At 42.3% G+C, this 22,805-nt stretch overlaps 1 protein-coding gene across 2 annotated transcripts; it reads right to left on the reverse strand.

Moving 5' to 3' along the window:
- Positions 1-11,935: 11,935 nt before the first annotated feature.
- LOC134865479 (uncharacterized) lies at positions 11,936-15,669 on the reverse strand. 2 transcript variants are annotated; one of them, XM_063885014.1, is made up of 3 exons: positions 14,470-15,669; positions 13,974-14,111; positions 11,936-13,897 (listed from the first exon to the last, which is right to left on the reverse strand). In XM_063885014.1, exon 3 carries the CDS (start codon positions 13,809-13,811, stop codon positions 12,057-12,059), a length of 1,755 nt encoding a protein of 584 aa, XP_063741084.1. In that variant the 5' UTR covers positions 13,812-13,897; positions 13,974-14,111; positions 14,470-15,669; the 3' UTR covers positions 11,936-12,056. The 2 variants fall into 2 exon arrangements, with proteins under 2 accessions (XP_063741084.1, XP_063741085.1); XM_063885015.1 differs by having other exon boundaries at positions 13,974-15,669.
- Positions 15,670-22,805: the final 7,136 nt, after the last annotated feature.

Below are 22,805 nucleotides of genomic sequence, written 5' to 3' on the forward strand. Positions count from 1 at the left end.
TTACCAAATAAAAGTCTCCTGTGAATTACTTCTGTTGGTCCTTTGTCTGCTTTTTCCAACATGTGAGATACTTGTGATGGCTACAGTAAATGAAAGTTAGGTAGCATGAGTGTGGTCATGCTAAATTACTCAAAAAAGAAAATCTCCTCTGTATTTTTTGCTCCTTCTGTATGGGCCATGAGTAATCGTTACACTCCAAAATGATTAAATATGACTATTTGAGAACAAAATAATTGTTAGAACACTGCAGCATTTCTTGCGTAATTACACTTCAGTAATGTGCTGCTAAGATGTAATGTTATGGGCACAATAACTTAACTTATAATTATATTTCAACTTAAGGGTACCTCACAGTTCAATGAATCCAGAGCACTGTCAAACACACTAGCTGTTATTTGCCTGATTGGGGGGCCCTGAGTTTAACATAGCAGCACAACCAACCTGATTTGAATGCTGTAATTGGTGTGATAGCTCCAAAGATAATGGCAAAAGCTGAATGAAACTCAGTGATTTTGTTTTGTTATGACCCCGAACATGCATCAGATAGAGACAGAAGTCTTTTAGTCAATTATAGATCATAATTCCCCCTCCCCCTCCTCTTTCCTTTCTCTCACTCTCCTCCATCTCTCTCTCTAGCTGTTAATTTGCTTTCGCTGTGAAATGGGGATCATCCAGTCCTGTTGAGATGGAACATAGAACATTTCACTTCAATTAGACCGCACCAAAACACAGCCAATCCGGCAGATAAAGCACAACAGGCCTCTGATCACTAACCGTGTGTGTGTGTCAAATTGCAGTGCTGTTGAAAAGGTAAGTCTTGTAAGTGATATCATTGTTTTGATTTGTTTATTTATTGTAGCCAACATCTTGATAATCATCTGTCAATGTGTGATTTCTGAAACTGCAAGTATGGCAAAGGGTTTGGTGGGGATCATCTTCTGATCTAAAGAATGGTTTAAAGTGGATTAAATAGCAAAGTATATGTGAGACACATCCCAAAATGCAGCTGTATGTGGGAGTTAAAAGTTAATGAGGTGAAGAAGGGCAGGCCAATATGCTTAAAGGAAGCCCAATTATGATTGATATTTTATTACCATTTCCTGAAGTGTGTTCTATGGGTTTTTGTGCAAAGGCTAAAATCCCTGTGTTCCCTCAAGGGGGACTTTCTCTATAACACAATCTCCAAAAGTAAACATCTAGCATCATAAAAAAACTACAGCACAGTCACTTGGCCACGCATCACCACCGATAAGCTAAAAGCGGACTTGTGTTGTCGTGACGACACTCAGTTTGTTAGCAACCGTTGTTTTTATGACACACAGAAGCTTCAGACATTCACCAGCGGGGGATTTACTGACGTATTTTATGTGGATGTTAAATATCCCAAGTCTCCACTCTACATGAGTCAGTAGTGTCAATCAAGTGTAGACCACTCCCCCTACCAAAGCTTTTAAAGCTCCGCCCTTCAGGCCTGTCACTCACTTCCTTCCCACCAGAGACTGAAGCACAAAGGAAATTTGGCACATGGAGCTGTAAATTGTTTGGACTCTATTCACTTGATGAAATGTTTAACTTTAACAGATTGTTTTGATATGTTAAATTCACCTTTTAGATTCCCTTTGATTCATACATTGAAAGAAAAGAGAGCCGTTTACTCCTATGGATGTGAAATACTGAATTGTATTTATTATTATTATTATTATTATTATTATTATTATTTTGGTTAATATTGTAAGACTACTAATATGTCGTAAATATTATTTTATTTGGATACAATCATACACAGCAAATGAAATCCTTGTCATCCATCAGATTGAAGAATAAAATATTTCACGGCCTGCTGGATCCAGTGTTTTAATGTGCACACCACATGGGATGTTCGGTGAACCACCACTCCAACAAATTATAGTTTTTTCAGTAGAACAACAAAATAATTTCCATCTGTTTAAGCCACATATCTTATTTCAGGCTGCTAACCACAAACGGTTGACTTTGAGGCACAGGAACTGGTAAAATGCTAATACTTTTCCGGGTTTAAGGACTCATTCCTGCACCACTTTATGGGTAATGAAGACCTGCAGCATTATTCGTATACCAACTGAAATGTATACCCTTCAGCCTAACACTAACCCCAAAGCCCTGACACTAACCTCACTTGCACAACTGCTCCACCTGGTGGATGGATAAACAATTGCAGCTTGTCTCCATGACATCCTCTACAGAGGCAATAAAAGTAGGACACGCAGTCCCTTAGTCATAAAGAAGCCATAAAGAAGGGAATTATTTTATCCAGCCAGGGCTCTATTGAGGAAGGAGTGGACATTATAGCCAATTATTACATGGCTTAGTTGAATACTCGATTCTGATTGGTCAATTCAGAACATGTGACACGTTGTTAATCCTGTAGTACAGACCGCTGCAAGGAATAAAATGACCGTTGTTAAGGAGGATCAAGAAAGAGAAAGAGGTTCAAAGATGGAGCGCTGGACGTCAGATAAATCACCAGAAGAATACATACAGGAAGTAAACACCAACAGGAACACGGTCGGGGCTCTGCAGGGTTTAAGGACTTGTTAGTGGATCAGAAACTGTGAACAGACTTGAACAGTTACAGAAAAACCTCGATCAGTGCTGCTGTCAAGTTGTTGTTGTCGCAGATCCAGCCGTTGGTGCGCCGTGGAACTGAGATTGTTTTTCTTACGGAAGAAATAAGATCATTTTTGGACTTTAAATTAATACTTGGAGTCGAGTCTTTAGTTTGTTTAGTATCTGGCTGTGTAATAGGCGGGAAAAAGAACACCCTCATGCTGATCAAGATCCCTCCGCTTCGCTGTGTGTGTACTAAAAATGCATGTGCATGTGTGCACCTACCAGTGTACTGTGTGGTTAATGTATATACTGCATGTAAAACAGAGTGAAAACTGTGTTTCCCCCTAGGGGTATTAATAAAGGTTCTTCTTCTTCTTCTTCTGGTGCATGCTGGGAGATTTTGGAGTGTGAGCGAAAGAAAAGAGCGACGCTTTATAAGTTACATTTTCCCGTTTGTGCTTGTTTATGGGTGTTAGTTTCATATAGTTTATCGGTGATAGTTTACTTTGCTTAACTTTTGGGTCTTTTGGTGGTGTTTTTGGGGTGTTTTGCAGGCTTCTCCTGCCGGTGTCTCGCCGGCCGGCGTCTGACCTCATGGTAAATGGAGACTTTGCCAAACTCACGCAGAAGCACGGTATTAAAATATCGGCCGGCTTCCCATGCACTGTGGAGGATATCGGGCTGGCTTTGGGGGAGAAGGTCGGACACAGCAGCATTAAGTCCCTGGCGCGGATGAACACTGCAGTCGTGATCTTCCTGGACCAGGTGGAGAAAGTGAACCGCGTTATCGAGACAGGCATCACGGTGAGTGAAATGTTTGAGCGGGTGCAGCCGCTGACGCTCCCCGCAACCAAAGTGGTTCTATCCAACGTCCCTCCCTTCATAACTGATGAGTTCCTCAGTAGAGAGCTATCCAGACACGGGAAACTTGTTTCTCCGGTGAAGAAGATGCTGTCTGGGTGTAAGTCTCAGTTACTGAAGCACGTGGTGTCTCATCGCAGACAGGTCTATATGATACTTAACAATCGGAACGCGGAGCTCAACCTCCGTTTTCACATTAAAGTAGATGATTATTGTAACAATAGTTGTGACTCCCTCCCAAGCACAGTCAGACACCAGTGGTTTTCTTATAAACGGGTTTTATGAAGTCTTCTCCCCATCCAACCTTGAAAACTAAAACACGGAATGAAACACATAGTACAAAACGTTAACGAGTTAGCAAACATACATAAAAATAACATACATTGAAAGTAAATGACAAACGGACAAAATACCTCTTGGCTGCATGCACAGAAAGGAAATCTTCTTCTTTTATAACACTTTTCTCCTTCAAAAGGCATTAACTAATCTTATAATGACCTCTTATAACTCTTAAACGTGTGTGTCACTACAGTACGTACATCTTCTCTGTCTCTATCTCGAGCTCTCTCCTGGCTCCGCCGAGGCTTCAAAATAAAAGTCCTACACATGAAATCATTTACTATCGGAAACCCTTAACAAATTATACAGCAACAGTTACACTCCCACCAAATCACACAACCATACTGTGAGATTTCCTTACACATATTGTTACACTTTGACCTTTACATTAAACATTTCCTGTTATTAACCACATATGGAATGTCAGGATAAACATTTCCTGTTATTAACCACATATGGAATGTCAGGATAAACATTAAACCTCTTGCACAAAATGCAAAGATAAACATTATACTTCTTACATATAATGAAGATAAAAATTAGAAATATTAAACCTGTTCTGCTTCAAGCAGAGTGACCAACTTATGCACAGGTATCTCTAAGAAAACTGTCTTAGTTGTGGATTTACCCTTTTCATTGAATGTAGTGTCACTAACTAACAATCTGACCTTTCTAACCCTATCATCTGACCCTGGATAAACTTCTGTTACTCTGGCCAGCTTCCATTCATTACGTGGGGCTTGATCATCTTGCAAAAGCACAATGTTGTTCACTTTTAGGTTTCTTCTGTTCTTTTGCCACTTCTGTCTTGGCTAGATTGGGTAGATCTCTGATCCAGGACTGCCACTGGGGCTTCAGGGTTTCAGGAATTTCATCATCCCAGCCAATCTTTTCTCTGCACATTTGTTGGAGAATTTGTTTTCCGAGAAGGACGAAAGGTGCCATGAATCCCAACGGATCATACACAGAGGCTACTGTAGAGAGCACACCTCTTCTGGTGAGTGGATTGGACTTAACTTGAACTCTGAATCTGAATGAGTCAGAAGTAATGCACCATTCAACTCCAAGCACTCTCTCCATGTGAGGTAAGCTCAAGGCCATGTCTTGCTCTTTAATTGTGGCACGTTCTTCTTCTGGGATGGATGCCATCACATTGTCGTTATTGGAGACAAACTTGTGGAGTCTTAGCTTGCCAGTGGAGCAAAGTTCTCTTGATTCCTTTACAAGCTGAATGGCTTCCTTCTCAGTGTGAACACTTGCTAGACCATCATCTACATAGACATTTCTTTGTATGAAGCGGATCGTGTCTTCACTAAACTGACCTTGCCCTTGTGCTGCCAGATGTTTCAGGCCAAAGTTGGCGCAGCCAGGAGACGAAGCCGCTCCAAACAGGTGGACTTTCATTCTGTAGGTTGAGGGTGTGGTTTCCAGATTGCCATGCTCCCACCATAGGAATCTTAAGTAATCCTGGTCTTCCATTTTCACATGAAACTGATGAAACATCCTTTCGATGTCACACATCACTGCGATCGAGCCTTTTCGGAATCTACACAGGACACCCACTAACATGTTTGTCAGGTCAGGTCCGGTGAGTAGATGATCGTTAAGAGAAGTTTCTTGAAATTTGGCAGAACAATCAAATACAACACGAATTTTCCCTGGTTTTTGCGGATGATAAACTCCATGGTGTGGAATATACCAAGCCGGGGTGTTGTCAATTTCCTCCTCAGGCACTTTCTCTGCATCGCCACGTGAAATGATGTCGTTCATGAAGTTCACGTTATCCTTGCAGTAAGCTTCATTCTTCATTAGTCTCTTTTGAAGACAATTTAGACGATGTGTTGCACATATCTTGTTGTTCGGTAGTTTCGGTCTTTCCTGTTTGAACGGTAATGGCATTTCGTAGTGTCCATCCTCCTTTTGTGTAATGTTTTCTCTTATCGTTGACAGGAACTTGAGATCGTCTTGAGACACAGGATCCTCTTCTCCAGCTCTTTCTGAGAAGTCTGACTCGAGGACCTTTAGGATGTCTGAGCGGGTGACTTCTTTGACTTTGGTTCTATTCACATAGTGTACTTCTGTTTTCAGACTGACGGAGGGGTTAACTCCTGGTGTCACTTGCCTCACTACTATGCGATGGCTGATTCCGATGGCATCTCCATAATCTACAGAGGCTTTCCCATGGCCGACAATGCTCCACCCAAGGTCTGTGCGCTGTGCATAAGACTCATTTTCTTTGCCAGAAACAACTTCTCGTGGGAGTAAGGCTTGTGAGCAGTTGTACCCAATGAGCAGACCTACTTCACAGTCTTGTAAAGGTGCCACATCATCTTGGAGGTGTTCTAGATGGGACCAGGCTTTGGCAGTTTTAGCTGTTGGAATGTGAGTTCTGTTGGCGGGAATGAAGTCACGTGTGTAGGTTGGTGGTAAATAGATCTTCTTGTTGGAGTAAAAGCCACGAACTTGAAGGTTGTTTACTCTCTGAGAGCTTACCAGTGTTGTTCTTGAAGTCATTGTAGAAAGTTTTAACTTGACTTGCTCTTTGTCGGCCTCCAAAGCATTAGCTACTTCACTGAGAACAAAGGTTGTGTCACTTTGTGAATCCAAAAGAGCATATGTAAGTACTTCTTGTGCTGGTTGAGCTGCAGATGACAGCCAGACTGGAATTATTGCAGACGTTTGTTTGTTAGTTTCATCAAGGATTACTCTATTTGATGTAGCTACTGCCACTGTTTCATGTTGTGTGGCTTGGGGCCTTTCCCTACTCCTTTCCTGATGTGTAGTTGACCTGTCTTGGCTTAAGCTTTGCTTGACTTGTGGTGCTCTGTCTCTTTCCTCATGCAGACAAGTAGGATGGCGCTTGTTGCATGTGTCGCAAATGCTCCTTTTGTTGCAACTCTTTGAGAGGTGACCGGGCTTAAGGCAACCGAAGCACAGCTTTTCAGCTTGGACAAACTTGACTCTGTCTGAGATTGCTTTTTCCACAAACTTCCTGCATTTGAGCAAAGTGTGCCCAATCTTCTCACAGAAAGTGCAGGTTTGCACAGTCTCTTCATTGGAGCTTGTAGTCAGTGTCTTTGCTGTAATACTTTGATACCTTTGTTGTTTTGGCTTTTCAATTTCACCTTGTTTCAGTGAGTGCAATGATGTAACCGGGTTGCACGCAATTTTCGCTTCTCTTATCAGAAATTCAACAAACTGACTAAAGGAGGGGAACTTGCTGCTTTTCTCGTCAACTTCTATGACCTTCCGATTCCATCTTGCAGTTAACCAGTCTGGTAATTTTGACAGTATTTTTCTGTTTTCATTGCAGTCATTTAGAATCTCCAATGCTTTGATGTGGACCATGGCAGCCTCGCAACTTCTGAGAAAATCAACAAACTCTCTGAGCTCAAAGCTCTCTTTTGTGCCGATCCTGGGCCATGCTTGGAGTTTGTCTCTGTATGCCTTTGCAACTGTAAATGGGTCTCCATATCTTTCCTCCAAAAGCTTCCATGCAGACACATAGGCAGATTCAGTCCCAAATAGGAAGTACCCATCTAGTGCATTCTTGGCTTGTCCACTTACATATCTGGGTCATTCTACAGAAACGGTGCCCTTTCAGCAGTCTCAGTGTCCCAAGTTAAAATGCTGGTATATTTTTTCAGAACTTTGACAAAAATACATTTAAACTTCAATATTTCAAAATATTACTTGTTTTTAATATATTAAATTGAAAAAAAGGACATAATTAAAATTATTTACATTTTTATATGATTGTTTTTCTGAGGTGTACAGGTAACTCTGCTTGTCCCCATCGACCATTACAGTAACAATGTGGCTAATTTTATGTGTATATTCTTTAAATAATGTATATGTTTTTGTGGTAAATGCATCACTGCTACTCCAATTTCACATATAATGTGTTTTTCTGGGAAAAGTAATTACATTTTAGGAGAAATATTAGGTTTTTCCTCTGTCCCCGTGTTTAATTCAACTCCGTCACGCAACCGCCTCCGCCCCTATTTGTATGCATAAATGGTTTGATCCTGTGACATCACTTCAGGAAGTAGATTCGGGGGGGGGGGGGCAAGCCCCAAGCCCAAGCCCCAAGCCCCAAGCCCCAAGCCCCAAGCTCCAAGCTCTGGCAAAGCCTTGTCAGCAGGCCTGGTTATATCTTTACACAGGTTATTGACATGTCAATATTTTCAGGTTTAATTATGGCAAAAACAGCTGCAGAAAGGCAGAGGGAGTACAGGGCCAGAAGAAACGAGAAACCAGAGAAAAGGGAAAGCTATCTGAGGAATGAGAGGCAGAGATGGAGGAGAGATGTTGAGGCAGGAAAGAAGAAAGGAATCAACGAGTTGAGTGAGAGAGGTCAGAGGACAAGGAGAAAGAAGTGGCGCCAGGCTAAGAGACGTCAGAAGAAAAGGGAGCAGTGTGAGGCAACCCATCCTGTACCTGTACCTGAAACAGAAGGTCATGTGCTCATGTCACATGAGGCTACAAGGTTAGAAAAATACTTGTGTGGAGTCACAACATGGCGTATGTAAACATAAATTATTTTCAGTTAAACATGAAGCATTTAAATTAAATCAGACATTGTCTTCTGTAGCTACTGTTTTAAGTGCAATGTTAAGTGCAATGTTTTAAGTGCAATTCACTATCTAATACCATTCTACAACACTTATTCACTTCAGTGTGGTTGCTCAACAACTTAATGTAGCAATTCATTTTCTTTTTCAGACAATTTGTGCAGGGAAAGAAAAAAACAAGGAAATCCAAAGATAAGATGAAAAAAAAGATAGCAGAACTAGAGAAATTACTTCAACAACAGAGGCAGCAGAAAGAGAAATACAAAAAAAGGCTACAGCGTGTACAGAAGGACTTACCAAGATCACCACCATCACCAGTCAGGAAAACTTTACAATACTACAACATTCTCACAAGTCAAATAAGGGATACGTACAGAAAGGCAAGGAATGAAAAGGAAAGGCAGTTGATATCTAGAGTAGTGGTAGGTGGAATCGTGAAAAAATACAGGATGCTAAAAATGTCAGAGTGCGCCTTGGGTTTTTCCAAGAAACGTAGGAACCTGAGCAGCTGGGGAATGGGGAAATTCGAACGGAAGAGGATCACAACTTTTGATGTCACCAACAAGAAAGTGAATGACTTCTTTACCCGCGATGATGTCAGCAGAATGACCACGGGGAAGAAGCAAACCTCAACAAAGCATAAACAAAAGATGCAAAAGCGGTTCCTCGTCGACACGATGAAAAATCTTCATCGAAAGTACATCTCAGAGAATCCAGGAAGACTGTCATATTCGTTGTTTTGTCGCCTCCGGCCTTTCTGGGTGGTAAAGCCATCTCTTGCAGATCGGGACACCTGCATGTGCAAACTTCACGAAAACCTTGGGTTTGTCACCCAGAAGCTCAAGCTGCTTCAGCTCATTAAAACATCAGAGCTTGAAGAGCTAGTCGCTCAGATTTGTTGCAATACCTCCAATAAGCACTGCATGTATGGCGAGTGCACTCAGTGTAAGAAGGAAGTTATTCCAATGTCCAACTTATACAAGCCAGAAGAAGAGGTTGTCTGTCCCCAATGGGTTATGAAAGAAAAACCAAAAAAAAATGAGGATGAACAAACAGTGAAAATTACTGTAAAAGAAGACATGCACACATCTCAGGCAAATCTGGTTGAAATGTTTCACTCACTGCTTCACAGATTCGCAGACATCTGTTTAACATTAAAAAACAGTACGCCCACTGTCGTGAGTTGAAGAGGCACATGCCCATGGATGAGTGCCTCATTCACATAGATTTTTCGGAAAATTACACCTGCAGATATGGCGCAGAGATCCAGTCTGTCCACTTTGGCGCATCTCCTGAGCAAGCTGTATTGCACACTGGGGTCCTCTATGTTGGACAGCAGGACCACCCAACCTGCTTCACAAGCATCTCACCATCACGCCACAAGTCTCCTCCAGCTATATGGGCGCACCTCAGCCCCGTGCTTGACTACATTAAAGAGGAACATCCGAACATCAAAACTGTCCACTTTTTTAGTGACAGTCCAAGCACACAGTACAGACAAAAGGGCAATTTTTTCCTTTTTTGCACAGAGCTGGAGAAGAGGGGCTTCAGGGCAGGCTCCTGGAACTTCTTTGAGGCAGGTCACGGGAAGGGAGCACCAGATGGGGTAGGTGCAACCCTGAAAAGGGCCGCAGATGCACTCATCAGCCAAGGCCAAGACATCACGAACGCTGTGACCCTGTACAGGGTGCTGAAAGAGAACACTACTGTGAAATTGTTCTTTGTTGAGGAACAAACCATCGAGGAAGCACTTCAGCGCATGCCAGCTAGTCTGCCTGTCGTTCAGTCCACAATGAGAATCCATCAAGTAGTTTACATAGCTCCTGGAAAGATTGTTCACAGAGATGTAAGCTGTATGTGTATGGTTGACAAGAAGACACTGGACTGTCAGTGCTTCAATGCCCAACAGTTCACATTTCACAATGTTTCAACCACTGTACCTCAGGCAGAGATTGAATGGGATAAACAAGACATGTGTGGGAGATGGTGCGTCATCAGGTATGACAACGAAATATACCCTGGAATAGTTCTCGCCACAGATGAAACCAATGTGCAGGTGAGGTGCATGAGCTGTGCTGGACCAAACAGATACTTCTGGCCTCTCCATGATGACATCTCGTGGTATCCTTTTGAGGATGTCCTTGACCAAATTGAAGCCCCTAATCCAGTCACAACTCGGCATATGGAAATCAAGAAGGAAGTGTGGGCAAGGCTCCAGCAATTGCTGTGAACTCAGGGTTGAGGTTGAACGAAGAATACAAACATTTTCCAACCTTTTTAAAGTTTTTTAAGCATTCCCATGTTGATGAATGTTCTTTCATAGTTTTTATGCATGCATGTTCCAGTAGTTTGTCATTCACTAATATGATTTTGCGAAGTGAGAATGCAGAGAAATAAGATTTACTTCAGACCAAAGAGGACACACACACACACACACACACACACACACACACACACACACACACACACACACACACACACACACACACACACACAGTCTCCTCCAGCTTCAAGATTCAAAACCACCACACACAGTACACACACACACACACACACACACACACACACACACACACACAGTCTGGCTGGCTGGCATGAACATTAACTCTCTTCACCCACGATCAACACTAAACATAACAGACTCATCTTATGTGGAGTAACTGGTAGTTTCATTTACCAGTAGGCCTACATTTTATGAGCAGCTTGCCACTGGGAATGTCCTATTGACCCAACCATGGGGTTTCAGCTGATACCACATGTTTTTATAATGGGTAAAATGTGTATATGATGTGATGAATAATCCTTGTTTAGTCAACCCTGTTACAATGGGTCAACCCTGTTATGACCAACTCAACCCTGTTATGAGATACAATTTTTAATTTTTTTAAATATACAAACCAAATGTAACATCAGGAGGTTTTCTGTTGTGTACATTAGATTGTGATAGACATACCAAGGTGAAGTTGTTAAATATTAAATGACGTTATTGCACATTTTGAGTATTTTACAGAGTGAAATAATAAATGGTTGTCCTTTTTTCAGAATTACGATGGAAAAAACCCTTTTCCCTTGTGTTTTGTTTAGTATCAAAATGTTACAGTAAATAAAGGGACAGCTAAATTATTAAGTCATCCTAGTGGCTTCTTACTACAGAGCTGCCAACATTGTGTTTTAGAAAATAGTAGCAAGCCGAGCGGAGCGAGGCAAATTTTTTTTCAAAGCCGGTGGTCCGAGGTCTGCCGAAGCCCCCTGAATGCCCCCTTATTTCATTTTTACTTTACTTATTTCTATTTATCTTTTGTATTCAACTGTTATTATTTTACTGTAAATTGTATGTATATATAGTTCCCTATTCCTTTTCCTATCACCCTGCTGCTATAACATGTGCAATTCCCTTACAGGATTAATAAAAGTTATCTTATCTTATCAGAAGCCAGAGACTTTACATGCTCTGAGATGCAATCTAGGTCATATTAGGACATGTTTTTTGTGTATAATTTCTCCTTTTCCCTGTACTGTTGCACACAATTAAACACCAACATACACAACAAAAATATGTTTATTAACCGAACAGAATTCATCATGAAACAATACTGAACAATAACACATGAAAAACCTTTACACAGCCTTTTTTTAGAACAGAGTTCAACTCAAGGGAACCTTTGGCTGTGACATGACCATCTCATCAACCTCTCACTTTAGATGGTCATAGGTTGCTGACTTGGCCTTGGCAAGAGTTGTCTTGGAGTACGCCTGCTTGTAGCAGACAGACCCCTTTGCCACCATGAATTGTTTGTGGGTAATGAGGTTACTCAGGGTCTCCATTCCCATACTAGGTCTGAACTCCGTTCTGTTTTTTGTGACAAGACTGAAGATGCGTTTGCAGTCTGCATTGGAATGGAAGATGCAGAGGATAGCCAGCATTACCTTGCAGAGTAAAGGGTACTTGAGATGGCCATTTCCATCCTTCAGCTGACTCATCAGGTGCCACTGTGTGTCTGGTCTGTCACAGCTGGTGATGCTTTCTGGCAGAGCATCGGTTTGGTAGGTCATGAATTGACCCTCAAGCTTGTCCATCTCCTCAGCACTCATCTTCAAGCAGGGGAATCTGCCTGTGAAGTACCTCACAGAATTGAAGTCTGCACTGTCCCGTGCAGACATGTCAGCCACAGAAGCATTCCTTATCACTGGGTCATCATAGGGAAACTTCTTCACCATGTACTCAACAGCCTTCATGTAGAATGCCCGCACAGCGCTGAAGACCTGGGCAAGCTGCAGCTCCTCAAGCTCAGGGTGATCTCTTATGAAGTCTCTGGTGTTTTGCCCAATGAACAAGGTCTCATTGCTCTTCTGGTTGCTTGGTTCCCTGAATGGTACCTGGTGAACCTTAGCAGCTGCATTGATCAGCTGAGGCTTCACAAATCGGTTCAAGAGATTCTTCAGCTGTGTGGTCAAAGTCCTGTGTAGTATTTGTATGCAGGGTTTGTCTAGCTGCAGCAGAGTGTTGGCCTCATCAAATATCGGCAGGACCGCACTTAGAAAGTAGCAGTAAAGATGGAATGTTGGGTCCTGCAGATGTTGACATGCCCTCTGCACTCTCTGTTGTGCCCCTGTCTTGGGCTGAGTGGCTCCAGTGCTAGATGTATTGGGCTGAGTGGGTGCAGTGCTAGATGTCTTGGGCTGAGTGGGTGCAGTGCTAGATGTTTTGGGCTGAGTGGGAGTAGTGGTAGATGTCTTGGGCTGAGTGTGTGCAGCGCTAGATGTCTTGGGCTGAGTGGGTGCAGTGCTAGATGTCTTGGGCTGAGTGGGTGCAGTGCTAGATGTCTTGGGCCGAGTGGGTGCAGCGCTAGATGTGTTGGGCTTTGCCGTTGCAGTCTTGGGCTGTGTGGTTGCAGCTGCTGGTGTTTTCTTTCCCTGACAGAATTTGGCTAGGTTTTGTTGGCGAAAGAGATAGCCTGCCAAATCAAACTGAGAATTGTCCTTGCTGCCGCTACTGTGGGTTGATGTGTCCTTGCTAACACTGTGGGTGGACTTGTCCTTGCTGCTGCTCTGCGTGGTCTTGTCCTTGCTGCTGTGCCCAGACTGTTCTGACTCAAAGTATTGCAGCAATGCAGGCCACTGCTGCAACAACCTGGCGATGCATTTATCTAAAGAGAGCCACCTCGTACTTACATGTTTAACAATCTTTCTCATTTCCACTCCACACAGATCCTGAAATTTCTTCAGTCCCTGTTTCCTCTTGCTGGATTTGTCTAGGTAGAAGTATATGTCCACCAGCAGCTCTTCAATGGACACTGGAAGCTGAGCAGCAGCTTTTTCTGCAGCTAGATGAATTAGATGGCACGGGCATCCCAGCACATATACTGCACTGTTTTTTTTGTTGATGTAGCCTGCCGTGCCAGCTTTGAGTCCCTGCATCACCATGGCATTATCTGCCCCAAAACTCATGCAGTTGTCCCAGGATATGCTACGTTTCTCAAGTTCATTGTCAATGAGTTTGAATATGTTCTGCCCAGTAGATGCCTCATGACACTCTGGCAAAGATAGGAGTACTGTCAGAACGCCCAAGTCCTCGATCAAAGTACTTCACAACAAGAGGATACAGCTTACAGTCTCCATAGTCAGTGCTCCCATCCGTGGCTAGGGAGTATGGAGCTGTCCTCATTGCCTCCGTGATCACAGACGCATCCTCCTTGGCAAGAGCTCCAACAATGGCGCTGCTCTTTGTGCGACCAGACCCATACTTTCCTGCAATTGCAATCACAAAAATATTGCATTGTATTATCATGATTATACTCTAGATTACACAGAATTGCAGAATTACAATCATGATATTAATCCTCTGTAGAGTAAGTTGGCCTAGGCTATTTTTTTTTCACCTTTACATAAAATGAAAAATGTTTATTAGAATGATACAGTATCAGTAGGCTATAAATTAGCAATGATTAATTTGCAAGATTTAAATCAGATTATCAACCAGGGCAGTACTGTAACTGTTTTATATAGTCTGTACAGATTGTAGAGTGTATTGTGACAGTATACAGATATAAATCTATGCCTATGAATGCTTGAGATGAATTGAGGCTATTTGTCATTTGAGCCTTACCAGCGATTTTCGAGTCCGGAAACATCTTTTTCACCAGTGGCCCGATGTGGTCGGCCACCGCGATCGGGATGTTGTGTTCCACCAGAAAGTCCACAGCGAGCACTTCGGCATTTATGACACTGGTGTCACTGTCAACCGTAAAGAAGCCCGCGATGGGCCTTGTAGCTTCCACTGCCGCCTTGTATGACGTGTGTTTAGCAGTCCTGATGTGCTTTTCAACGTCGTGTCGGCCCCCATGCCTCACGCTAAAATCTGTCTTACACAACATACAGTAAGCGTGGAAGTCGTCCAGCTTCGACCGGGTGATGGTCGGCCATTCTGCGTTATATTCTAGCTTGAAGCGCTGTTCAGAAATTCGCCGCTTTTTCAGCGGAGGACAAGTACGTTCACCATCCATTTTTGATAGACTTCAACTGACAGCTCGCTCCGCGATTTCGCGGGCATAGTGTATTCACGAATTATCATTGGTCCATTAGAAATTAAGATAATAAAAACACAACACATATGTTAAATTATATAATGAAAAAAACCCAGATATTAATATGTTCTACTTATCTGTGCTATAAATGTAATTTTTGTATGATTCCAATGATCTTAAATAATTTTATAACCAAAATAGCTGAATTTGCTCGTGACCTGAGCAGAGGAGACAAGCGGGGTAAGGCAAAGAGCGGCGCCTCACGTCAGATTGAGCAATCCCTCACAAAGCGGAGCTAGTGAGAAATTAGCACCTCCTGTATAATGCCTCCCTGCTCTGTAACAAAGATGCAAGTGAGGAAATATTCCCTCCTGTATAATGCCTCCCTGCTGTGTTACAAAGATGCTTGATGGATTTTACCCCGATATATATATGTAACAGTATGTAACCATAATGATTTACCCCGATGAATCTGCCACAAAATACAACAATGCAAATGCAGACGAATGGAAAGCCACCAGTACGTTTAATTATTAGCCAAGATTACATTGATATCCGAGTGTTTCCGAGGGGATTGTTTAATGTCTGTCATCCATTTAACATCATACAACGTCGTTGTGATCACTTTGAACCCAACGATCTTTTTTTTTAATGTATTGGTGAGCTGAGTTTGAGAAATTAAACTGTGCAGCTAAAGTTGTGTTTTTTGGTTGCTATAGTTATCTAGTTGCTATGCTAGCTAGCTCAAGAGACTTAAATAACCTAAACGATTTAAATGGAAGCGTTCAATTTGCATGTAATGATAGCTAGTTATCGAGCTGATGTTATAGTTTCCCCGATTTAACTCATTGTATTTCAATGGGTAAAGGTAAAAATCCTCAGGGTGCCTGTGCATCTTCGCATGAAATAATATATTAGCCTACCAGTTATTAACACGAGTTCTCTAGCTACCAACTGCCAACTCGTTGTACCTATCATAGGTGTGTGTGAAGAATGCTGAGATAAAATATGAAAAACAACCAGTAGTCAATGTGCAAGCTGCCAATTGAATTATGTTTTAATAAACTCTATTGACTTCACATATTTTTCACATATCTGACTCTGAAAGCCAGCTACGAGCTCACCGCACGGCACTGGTCTACATGAATAGAATTCTTCATCAACAGCGGGAGCCAAAACAGCATAGCATCCTGGTAACAGTAGTGAGGGTATTACAAAAAAGAAGTACAGCCGATCCTATTGGCTCTTTGTCAACGCAAGGGACGAATCATAAAACGGCTTTTATGTGAGCTTTAGGGCTGGTTGGATGTCAACACAGGCACGAGGCTGCCAGCTACACGATTCATTTTTCGATTTGTTGGGTAATGCGTAGGATATTCAAGTCAAGCGTAGCGGCGTAATTAGGGCCTGGAAATCGTATCTGCTACGCCAAAATCGTGTATGTTGGCAGCTCTGTTACTACCGTGTTATAAAAATCAGTAATGGCAATACCAAATGACCGTGACGGGGTTGAAAAAAATATTGACTTGTGTCAAATAAAAACCCATAAATACTATTTAAAATTGTATGTTAAGGTGGGAAAATCTTGTTTCTATGCAGTAGAGAAATGACCAAATCACATGAAATAAAAAAAACCCCACATTTTAACCTACTTTTTTCTCACCCTCTTCAACCAAAAAGGGCACAGTTTCTGTAGAATGACCCATCTACGGAGGTAGTATATCTTCTCTTTCTCATTAATATTCTTCTGGTCTATCAAAGTTTGGAAAGAAAGCTTCCAGTCACTGTATATCAATGGATCGCCACTGAATACTGATGGTTCAGGAACTGGTATTCTGTTGGCACTTAAAGCATCTGCCAGGATCTTGACAAGCTCTTGTGTGCTTTCACTCGTGGAGGAAGTGACGGCTTGAGGGGCAGGAAACACAGGCAGGGGCAGGTGTCTTGGGGGGCTCCGTGGCTGGTTATCTGCAACCAACCGATGGCCTAGGATGTCTTTTGGCTCTTGATTGTACACTTGCATTCTTGCTTGCGCTGCACTGAGCTCCTTCATGGCCTCCAACTGCTTTATTCTTCTCCGTCTTTCCTCAAGAGTTCTTTGTATAGCCATATGCTCTTCTTCCAGCTTAGCTTTCATTTCAGCATCCTCTTCTTCTTTCTTTATTCTTCGCTTCACCTCTTCTGCTTCTTGTTCTAAGCGACGCTTTAGAGCTGCGGCCTCTTGAGCAGCAATCTTCCTTTTAACCTCTTCCTCCAGGCGCTGTATTTCCAACTGTTCTCTTTCTTGTTCTTGCAACACTTCCAGAACAGCTTGGCTTGCAGCAGCGTCAGCGGCAGCTTCTTGATGTTTCACAGAAGACCTATTTGAATGCACTGAGGCAACCTTTAAGATAGAGGGGACAGTTCCGAATTCGCTAATGCTTGAGTCCCAAAGAGAGCCTGCATCTGGCCAACCTTGTTCTTCTCCCTCTGGCGTCTTCCCACTAAACCGATTTGAGGCTTTGGACACGATGAAGCTGGAAATCTCTACACACAAATCCACTCTTCGACGTGTGTCTTGGTCTGGTGTTGTAACTCCGCGCAGCTCTTCATAAGCACGCTGGACATCTGCACAAAGGCCTCTGACGTCACCAATGATATCATGAAGCAGACTGTCTTCTAATGAATCTGATAATTGTGATAATGCTTGCTTAGCTTGTTTAACTTGTGTTCTCCATTTTTGGTTAATGTAATTAAATCTTTGTTGCAGTGCTTTAATTTTCGTATCTTGCATTTCTTTGCCTTTCTCTGTTAGATTACGGACTCGTTCACCGCGTCTTGGCTGATGCACTTCCTCTTGCTGAGCTTCAGTGTCTCTAGCTTGATCTTTGGCTGGCTCATTCTCACTATCCCTAACATTATCCCTTACCTGGATTGGAGACTCACTACCCTCTGCCATTATCAAAATGTCTTGAACAGTTTACATGTAAATTGTAAATAAAACTAAAACTCAGAAGTATAATAAATGTCTAGATGAATTGCTAAAGCTTACTCAAATATGTATAAAATGTGTGTACCTGCAGTGTCTTAATATTTAAACTGAAAAAATAATCATTAGCTATGATCATAAATAGCAGTAAAGTCAGTGGGTATTTTACACCTAAATAACTCAAAATGCACTTAGAAAATGTACAAATAAACCTTGGTTCCCTTGGAACACTAATTGAGAACTTAAATATCAAATGGCAAATAGCCTTCACTTAGTATTACCACTTTACACACACTTTAAATTTGTATATTAGAAATTCAAAACGAAAAAGTATGTAGCATACAACTTTAAGCCTTTAGCTTCTTAAACCTGGCTATACAGTAAATGGCAAGATTCAGTTGAACTTGCTGAACAAATAAGTTGCATTCACCACTCACACAACAGTGCTTCAATGTTAGCATCCAAATAAACATTTAAGCAAACTTTGTAAAGCCCTCTTCTTAGCCCACTCTTATTAGTGTCCAAGTTCTTATGGCATTGCATATAAACGATTGCTAAATGAGTGTGTGTGTGCGTCTTCAACTGTGTGAAAGTGCGTGATATCGACTCATCTGCCAGTCCTTCGACGAACGTTCCAAGCACCGTAGCCACCACGTTGAGATTAGCTTGCTAGTCTTGGGCCTTCTTGCTGCTTCGCCCACTCGCGTCGACGAACAGTCAGAGTTTTCACTGTGACTCCCTCCAGAGCACAGTCAGACACCAGTGGTTTTCTTATAAACGGGTTTTATGAAGTCTTCTCCCCATCCAACCGTGAAAACTAAATCACGGTATGAAACACATAGTACAAAACGTTAACGAGTTAGCAAACATACACAAAAATAACATACATTGAAAGTAAATGACAAACGGACAAAATACCTCTTTGGCTGCATGCACAGAAAGGAAATCTTCTTCTTTTATAACACTTTTCTCCTTCAAAAGGCATTAACTAATCTTATAATGACCTCTTATAACTCTTAAACGTGTGTGTCACTACAGTACGTACATCTTCTCTGTCTCTATCTCGAGCTCTCTCCTGGCTCCGCCGAGGCTTCAAAATAAAAGTCCTAAACATGAAATCATTTACTATCGGAAACCCTTAACAAATTATACAGCAACAGTTACAATAGTATTGTTATGTAGTGTTTGTTTTCAACACGGACTTGTTAGAGTGTGACACCTAGGAACGGTAGCTGTTCAGAGTTGCAAGTACTATGTTGTGAGCCAGTGATGGATTGAAATAAACAGTGTAAGCAAACTGGAATATGCTTTAATCGTCCATTCTGTGTCGGGTAGAGACAGGGCAGAATGAAACATGGTGGCAGCGGAAACTTAAAGAGGACGGAGCAGAAAAACGGACTTCTACGGTGCAGCTAACTAGCTAACGTTAGCGGGCCGGCTAACAAGAAAATCGCGGGAGTTGAAGAGGACGCTCCAGTCAGTCGGCAGTGAAAAATGGAAGGTTTGAAACCTCCACCGACATTGTGTTTGGACACCAGCAACATAGCGAAGGCTTGGAAATCATGGAAGGAGGAGTTTACACTATACATGGATCTTTCCATGCCTGAGGCGGCAGAGGATGTAAGAGTGAAACTGTTCTACTACCTGATCGGAGAGACCGGTAGGGAACTTTGTGAAACTTTGATGAGCGTTGTGACTTCTCCCAGGAGGAAACTCAGTGAACTGATTGGAAAATTTGATGAACATTGCAACCCTAAGGTAAATGAGACAGTAGAAAGGTATCGTTTTTTCATGAGAAATCAAGGACGGGATGAAAATATTGATACATATGTAACTGATCTCAGAGTGTTAGCCAGCACAATGTAGATCTGAGAGAGAGATACTCAGAAATGGAAGCGACATTGGACAAGTTTTACAGTTTGCAGAGTTACAGTTGTCAGGTAAAATAGCAAATTACCAAATGAAGTTAAGCACAGTGGAAATTTTACACTAAGGGGACATCAGCAAGGCCAGTAAAAACATGGACAACTGTGTCTGCATGTCTGTGGAAGACCATGAATAGAACAAGCCAAATGTCCAGCCTTGGAAGCGCTGCTAAAAATGTGGTAAAGAAAATCACTTATCTTGTCAGTAGGTGCAAATCCAATACAGAAATGATAAAGATTGAAAACAGGTACACTATGTGACTGAATATGGGAAGGATGATTATGACGCTCAACTCAACAAGAGATACTGACAAAGACCTGGCCAAGAACAAAGAGAGACAAAGGCCAAGAACTAGCCGCTTTCTTGCAGGATTGCTGGACAAGAGCTTGTGAAATTTTATAGATTGTGAGCTACTGTAAAGAAACCATAAATCTTTCAACTTTGGAGACATAAGGGACTCACTTATACATGATAGAATAGTATGTGGCAACAACAACTCAGGACTGAGAGAGAGATTACTCAGAAAGGGAAAGCTGACATTGGACAAGTGTCTACAGTTGTGCAGAGCTACAGAGTTGTCACGTGAAAATAGCAAAACCATTGAAGGAAGCACAGTGGAAGAAGTACACATAGTGAAACAGACAGCAAGGCAAGATAAAAACATGGACACTGTGTCATGCATGTTCTGTGGGAAGACACATGAAAGGAACAAGGCCAAATGTCCAGCCTTTGGAAAGCGCTGCAAAAAATGTGGTAAAGAAAATCACTTTGCAGTCAGGTGCAAATCCAATACAGAGAAATGGAAAAGAGGAAAACAGGTACACTATGTGACTGAAGAGGACAGTGATGATTATGAGGACGTCATGACTGTCAATACTACAGAGATACTGACAAAGACTGGCAATGAGACCAGAGATGACAAAGCCAAGAACAGCCAGCTTTTTGCAGGGATGCTGGTAGGCAAAGAGCTTGTGAAGTTTCAAATAGATTGTGGAGCTACCTGTAATGTAATCCCCATAAATCTATTGAATCCAGACACTCAGATGGAAAGCACAAAGAAAGTGCTGATTATGTACAACAAAACCAAGCTGCATCCACTTGGAAAATGCAAGGTGAAGGTGAGGAACCCGAGAAACCAGAAACTATACTGGCTGGAGTTTGTGGTAATGAATGAGGACTGCAAACTGCCACTGCTTGGCAGGAAGACAAGTGAAGCTATGAAACTGATCAAAGTACAATATGAGAACATTCTAGCTATAGACAGCATCGTAACTGAAGAGGAACCCTCAGTGTGAACTAACCATCAAACAAATAAAGAAGGAGTTCGGAGATGTGTTCACAGGTGATGGCTGCCTGGAAGGAGAGTACAGGATTGAGATCGATGAGAGGGTGGAGCCAGTGAAACTTCCTAAACGACGAGTCCCTGTTGCCATGATGACTCCACTGAAGGAAGAACTAAAGGATCTTCAAAGGAGAGAGATCATCACACCGGTGGAGAAAAGCACGGAGTGGATCAGCAGTCTGGTCACTGTGCAGAAACCTAATGGGAAGCCTAGGATATGCATCGACCCCAGACCACTCAACAAGGCACTGAAGCGCAGCCATTTTCCCCTTCCTACCATCGATGACATCCTCCCAGACATCTCTAGAGCAAAGGTGTTTACAGTATGTGATGTAAAACAACAAAAAGAGACATTACATCCACATGAGGTACCAAGTAGGCCGTGGGCCAGGGTTGGTACAGATTTGTTCACGTATGACAACAAAGACTACCTAATTACAGTTGATTACTATTCCAACTTTTGGGAAATCGACTACTTACCAGATACAAAATCAAGTACTGTGATAAGGAAGCTGAAGGCTCACTTTGCCCGTCAGGGTATTCCAGATGTAGTTGTTTCAGATAACGGGCCACAGTACAATTCCCAAGAGTTCCAGCGTTTCTGTCAGCTGTGGAAGTTTCAGCACAGAACTTCATCTCCTGGATACCCACAAAGCAACGGGAAGGCAGAGTCTGCTGTGAAAACAGCAAAACGACTGATGAGGAAAGCCAAAGCTGCAGGAGAGGACCCATACCTGTCAATGTTGGATCACCGCAACACACCAACTGAAGGACTAAAGACAAGCCCAGCTCAGAGACTGCTGTGTAGGAGAACCAGAACCCTACTACCAACAAGGGATAGTCTTCTGCAGCCAGAGGTAAAACAAACGACACGAGAACTGATTGACAGGCAAAGGAGACAAGCCAAACAGGACAGCCAAGGACATGGATACACTGAAACGGGGAGACCGTGTTAGAATACAGCCGTTTGATCCCCACACAGTCTGGAGAAAGGCTACGGTGGTGAATCCTGTGGACCACAGGTCCTATGCAGTACAGCTGGACACTGGAGGTGTTCTTCGGAGGAATCGACGTCACCTAAGACGGGACCAGGGCACAGCACCCGGTGTGGCGAACCACACAGTGACTGAAGAAACTCACACAACACCAGAGACTGTTGCAACCCCTGACAGAGTCGTGGGTGACACACAACAGACTGTAACTACCAAATCTGGTCGAGCAGTTGTTAGGCCAGGGTACCTGAAGGACTATGCAGGCTGAACTGTGGTATAAGGACACTGAAAATAATAAAAGAAAAAAAAAAAAAAGGAGAACATGTTGGAAAGCATTGTTAAATGTTATTTGTACAATATTGTTTTGAGATGTCACAGGGAGAAGATTTATTTTCAACATTGATAAGGAACACATTTTTATTTGGTCATGTGTTTATTGTAGTGGTGGGCATAGATTAATTTTTTTAATCTAGATTAAAATGGCTCATTTGAATTCTGCCGAAGGCATTCAGAATATGTGTGCTACCCAAATAATGACTAAAAGTAAGTCTTTGAGAACGGGTTTCTCAAGCCAGGTGGTGCATTAGACCAGGGGCTCATCTCCAGTTTCCAAAATGCATCACAAACTGCTTGAGAAAGCTGTTCTATGATAATTGGTGATGAAAATAAATCAATGACAATGAGATGTAC

The sequence above is a fragment of the Eleginops maclovinus genome, chromosome 6 (assembly GCF_036324505.1).
Source record: "Eleginops maclovinus isolate JMC-PN-2008 ecotype Puerto Natales chromosome 6, JC_Emac_rtc_rv5, whole genome shotgun sequence".
NCBI lineage: Eukaryota > Metazoa > Chordata > Actinopteri > Perciformes > Eleginopidae > Eleginops > Eleginops maclovinus.

What these genes read in the sequence shown, in the direction of transcription:
- LOC134865479 (XM_063885014.1), bottom strand. Translation starts at nt 13,811, where the DNA reads ATGAGTTTTGGGGCAGATAATGCCATGGTGATGCAGGGACTCAAAGCT.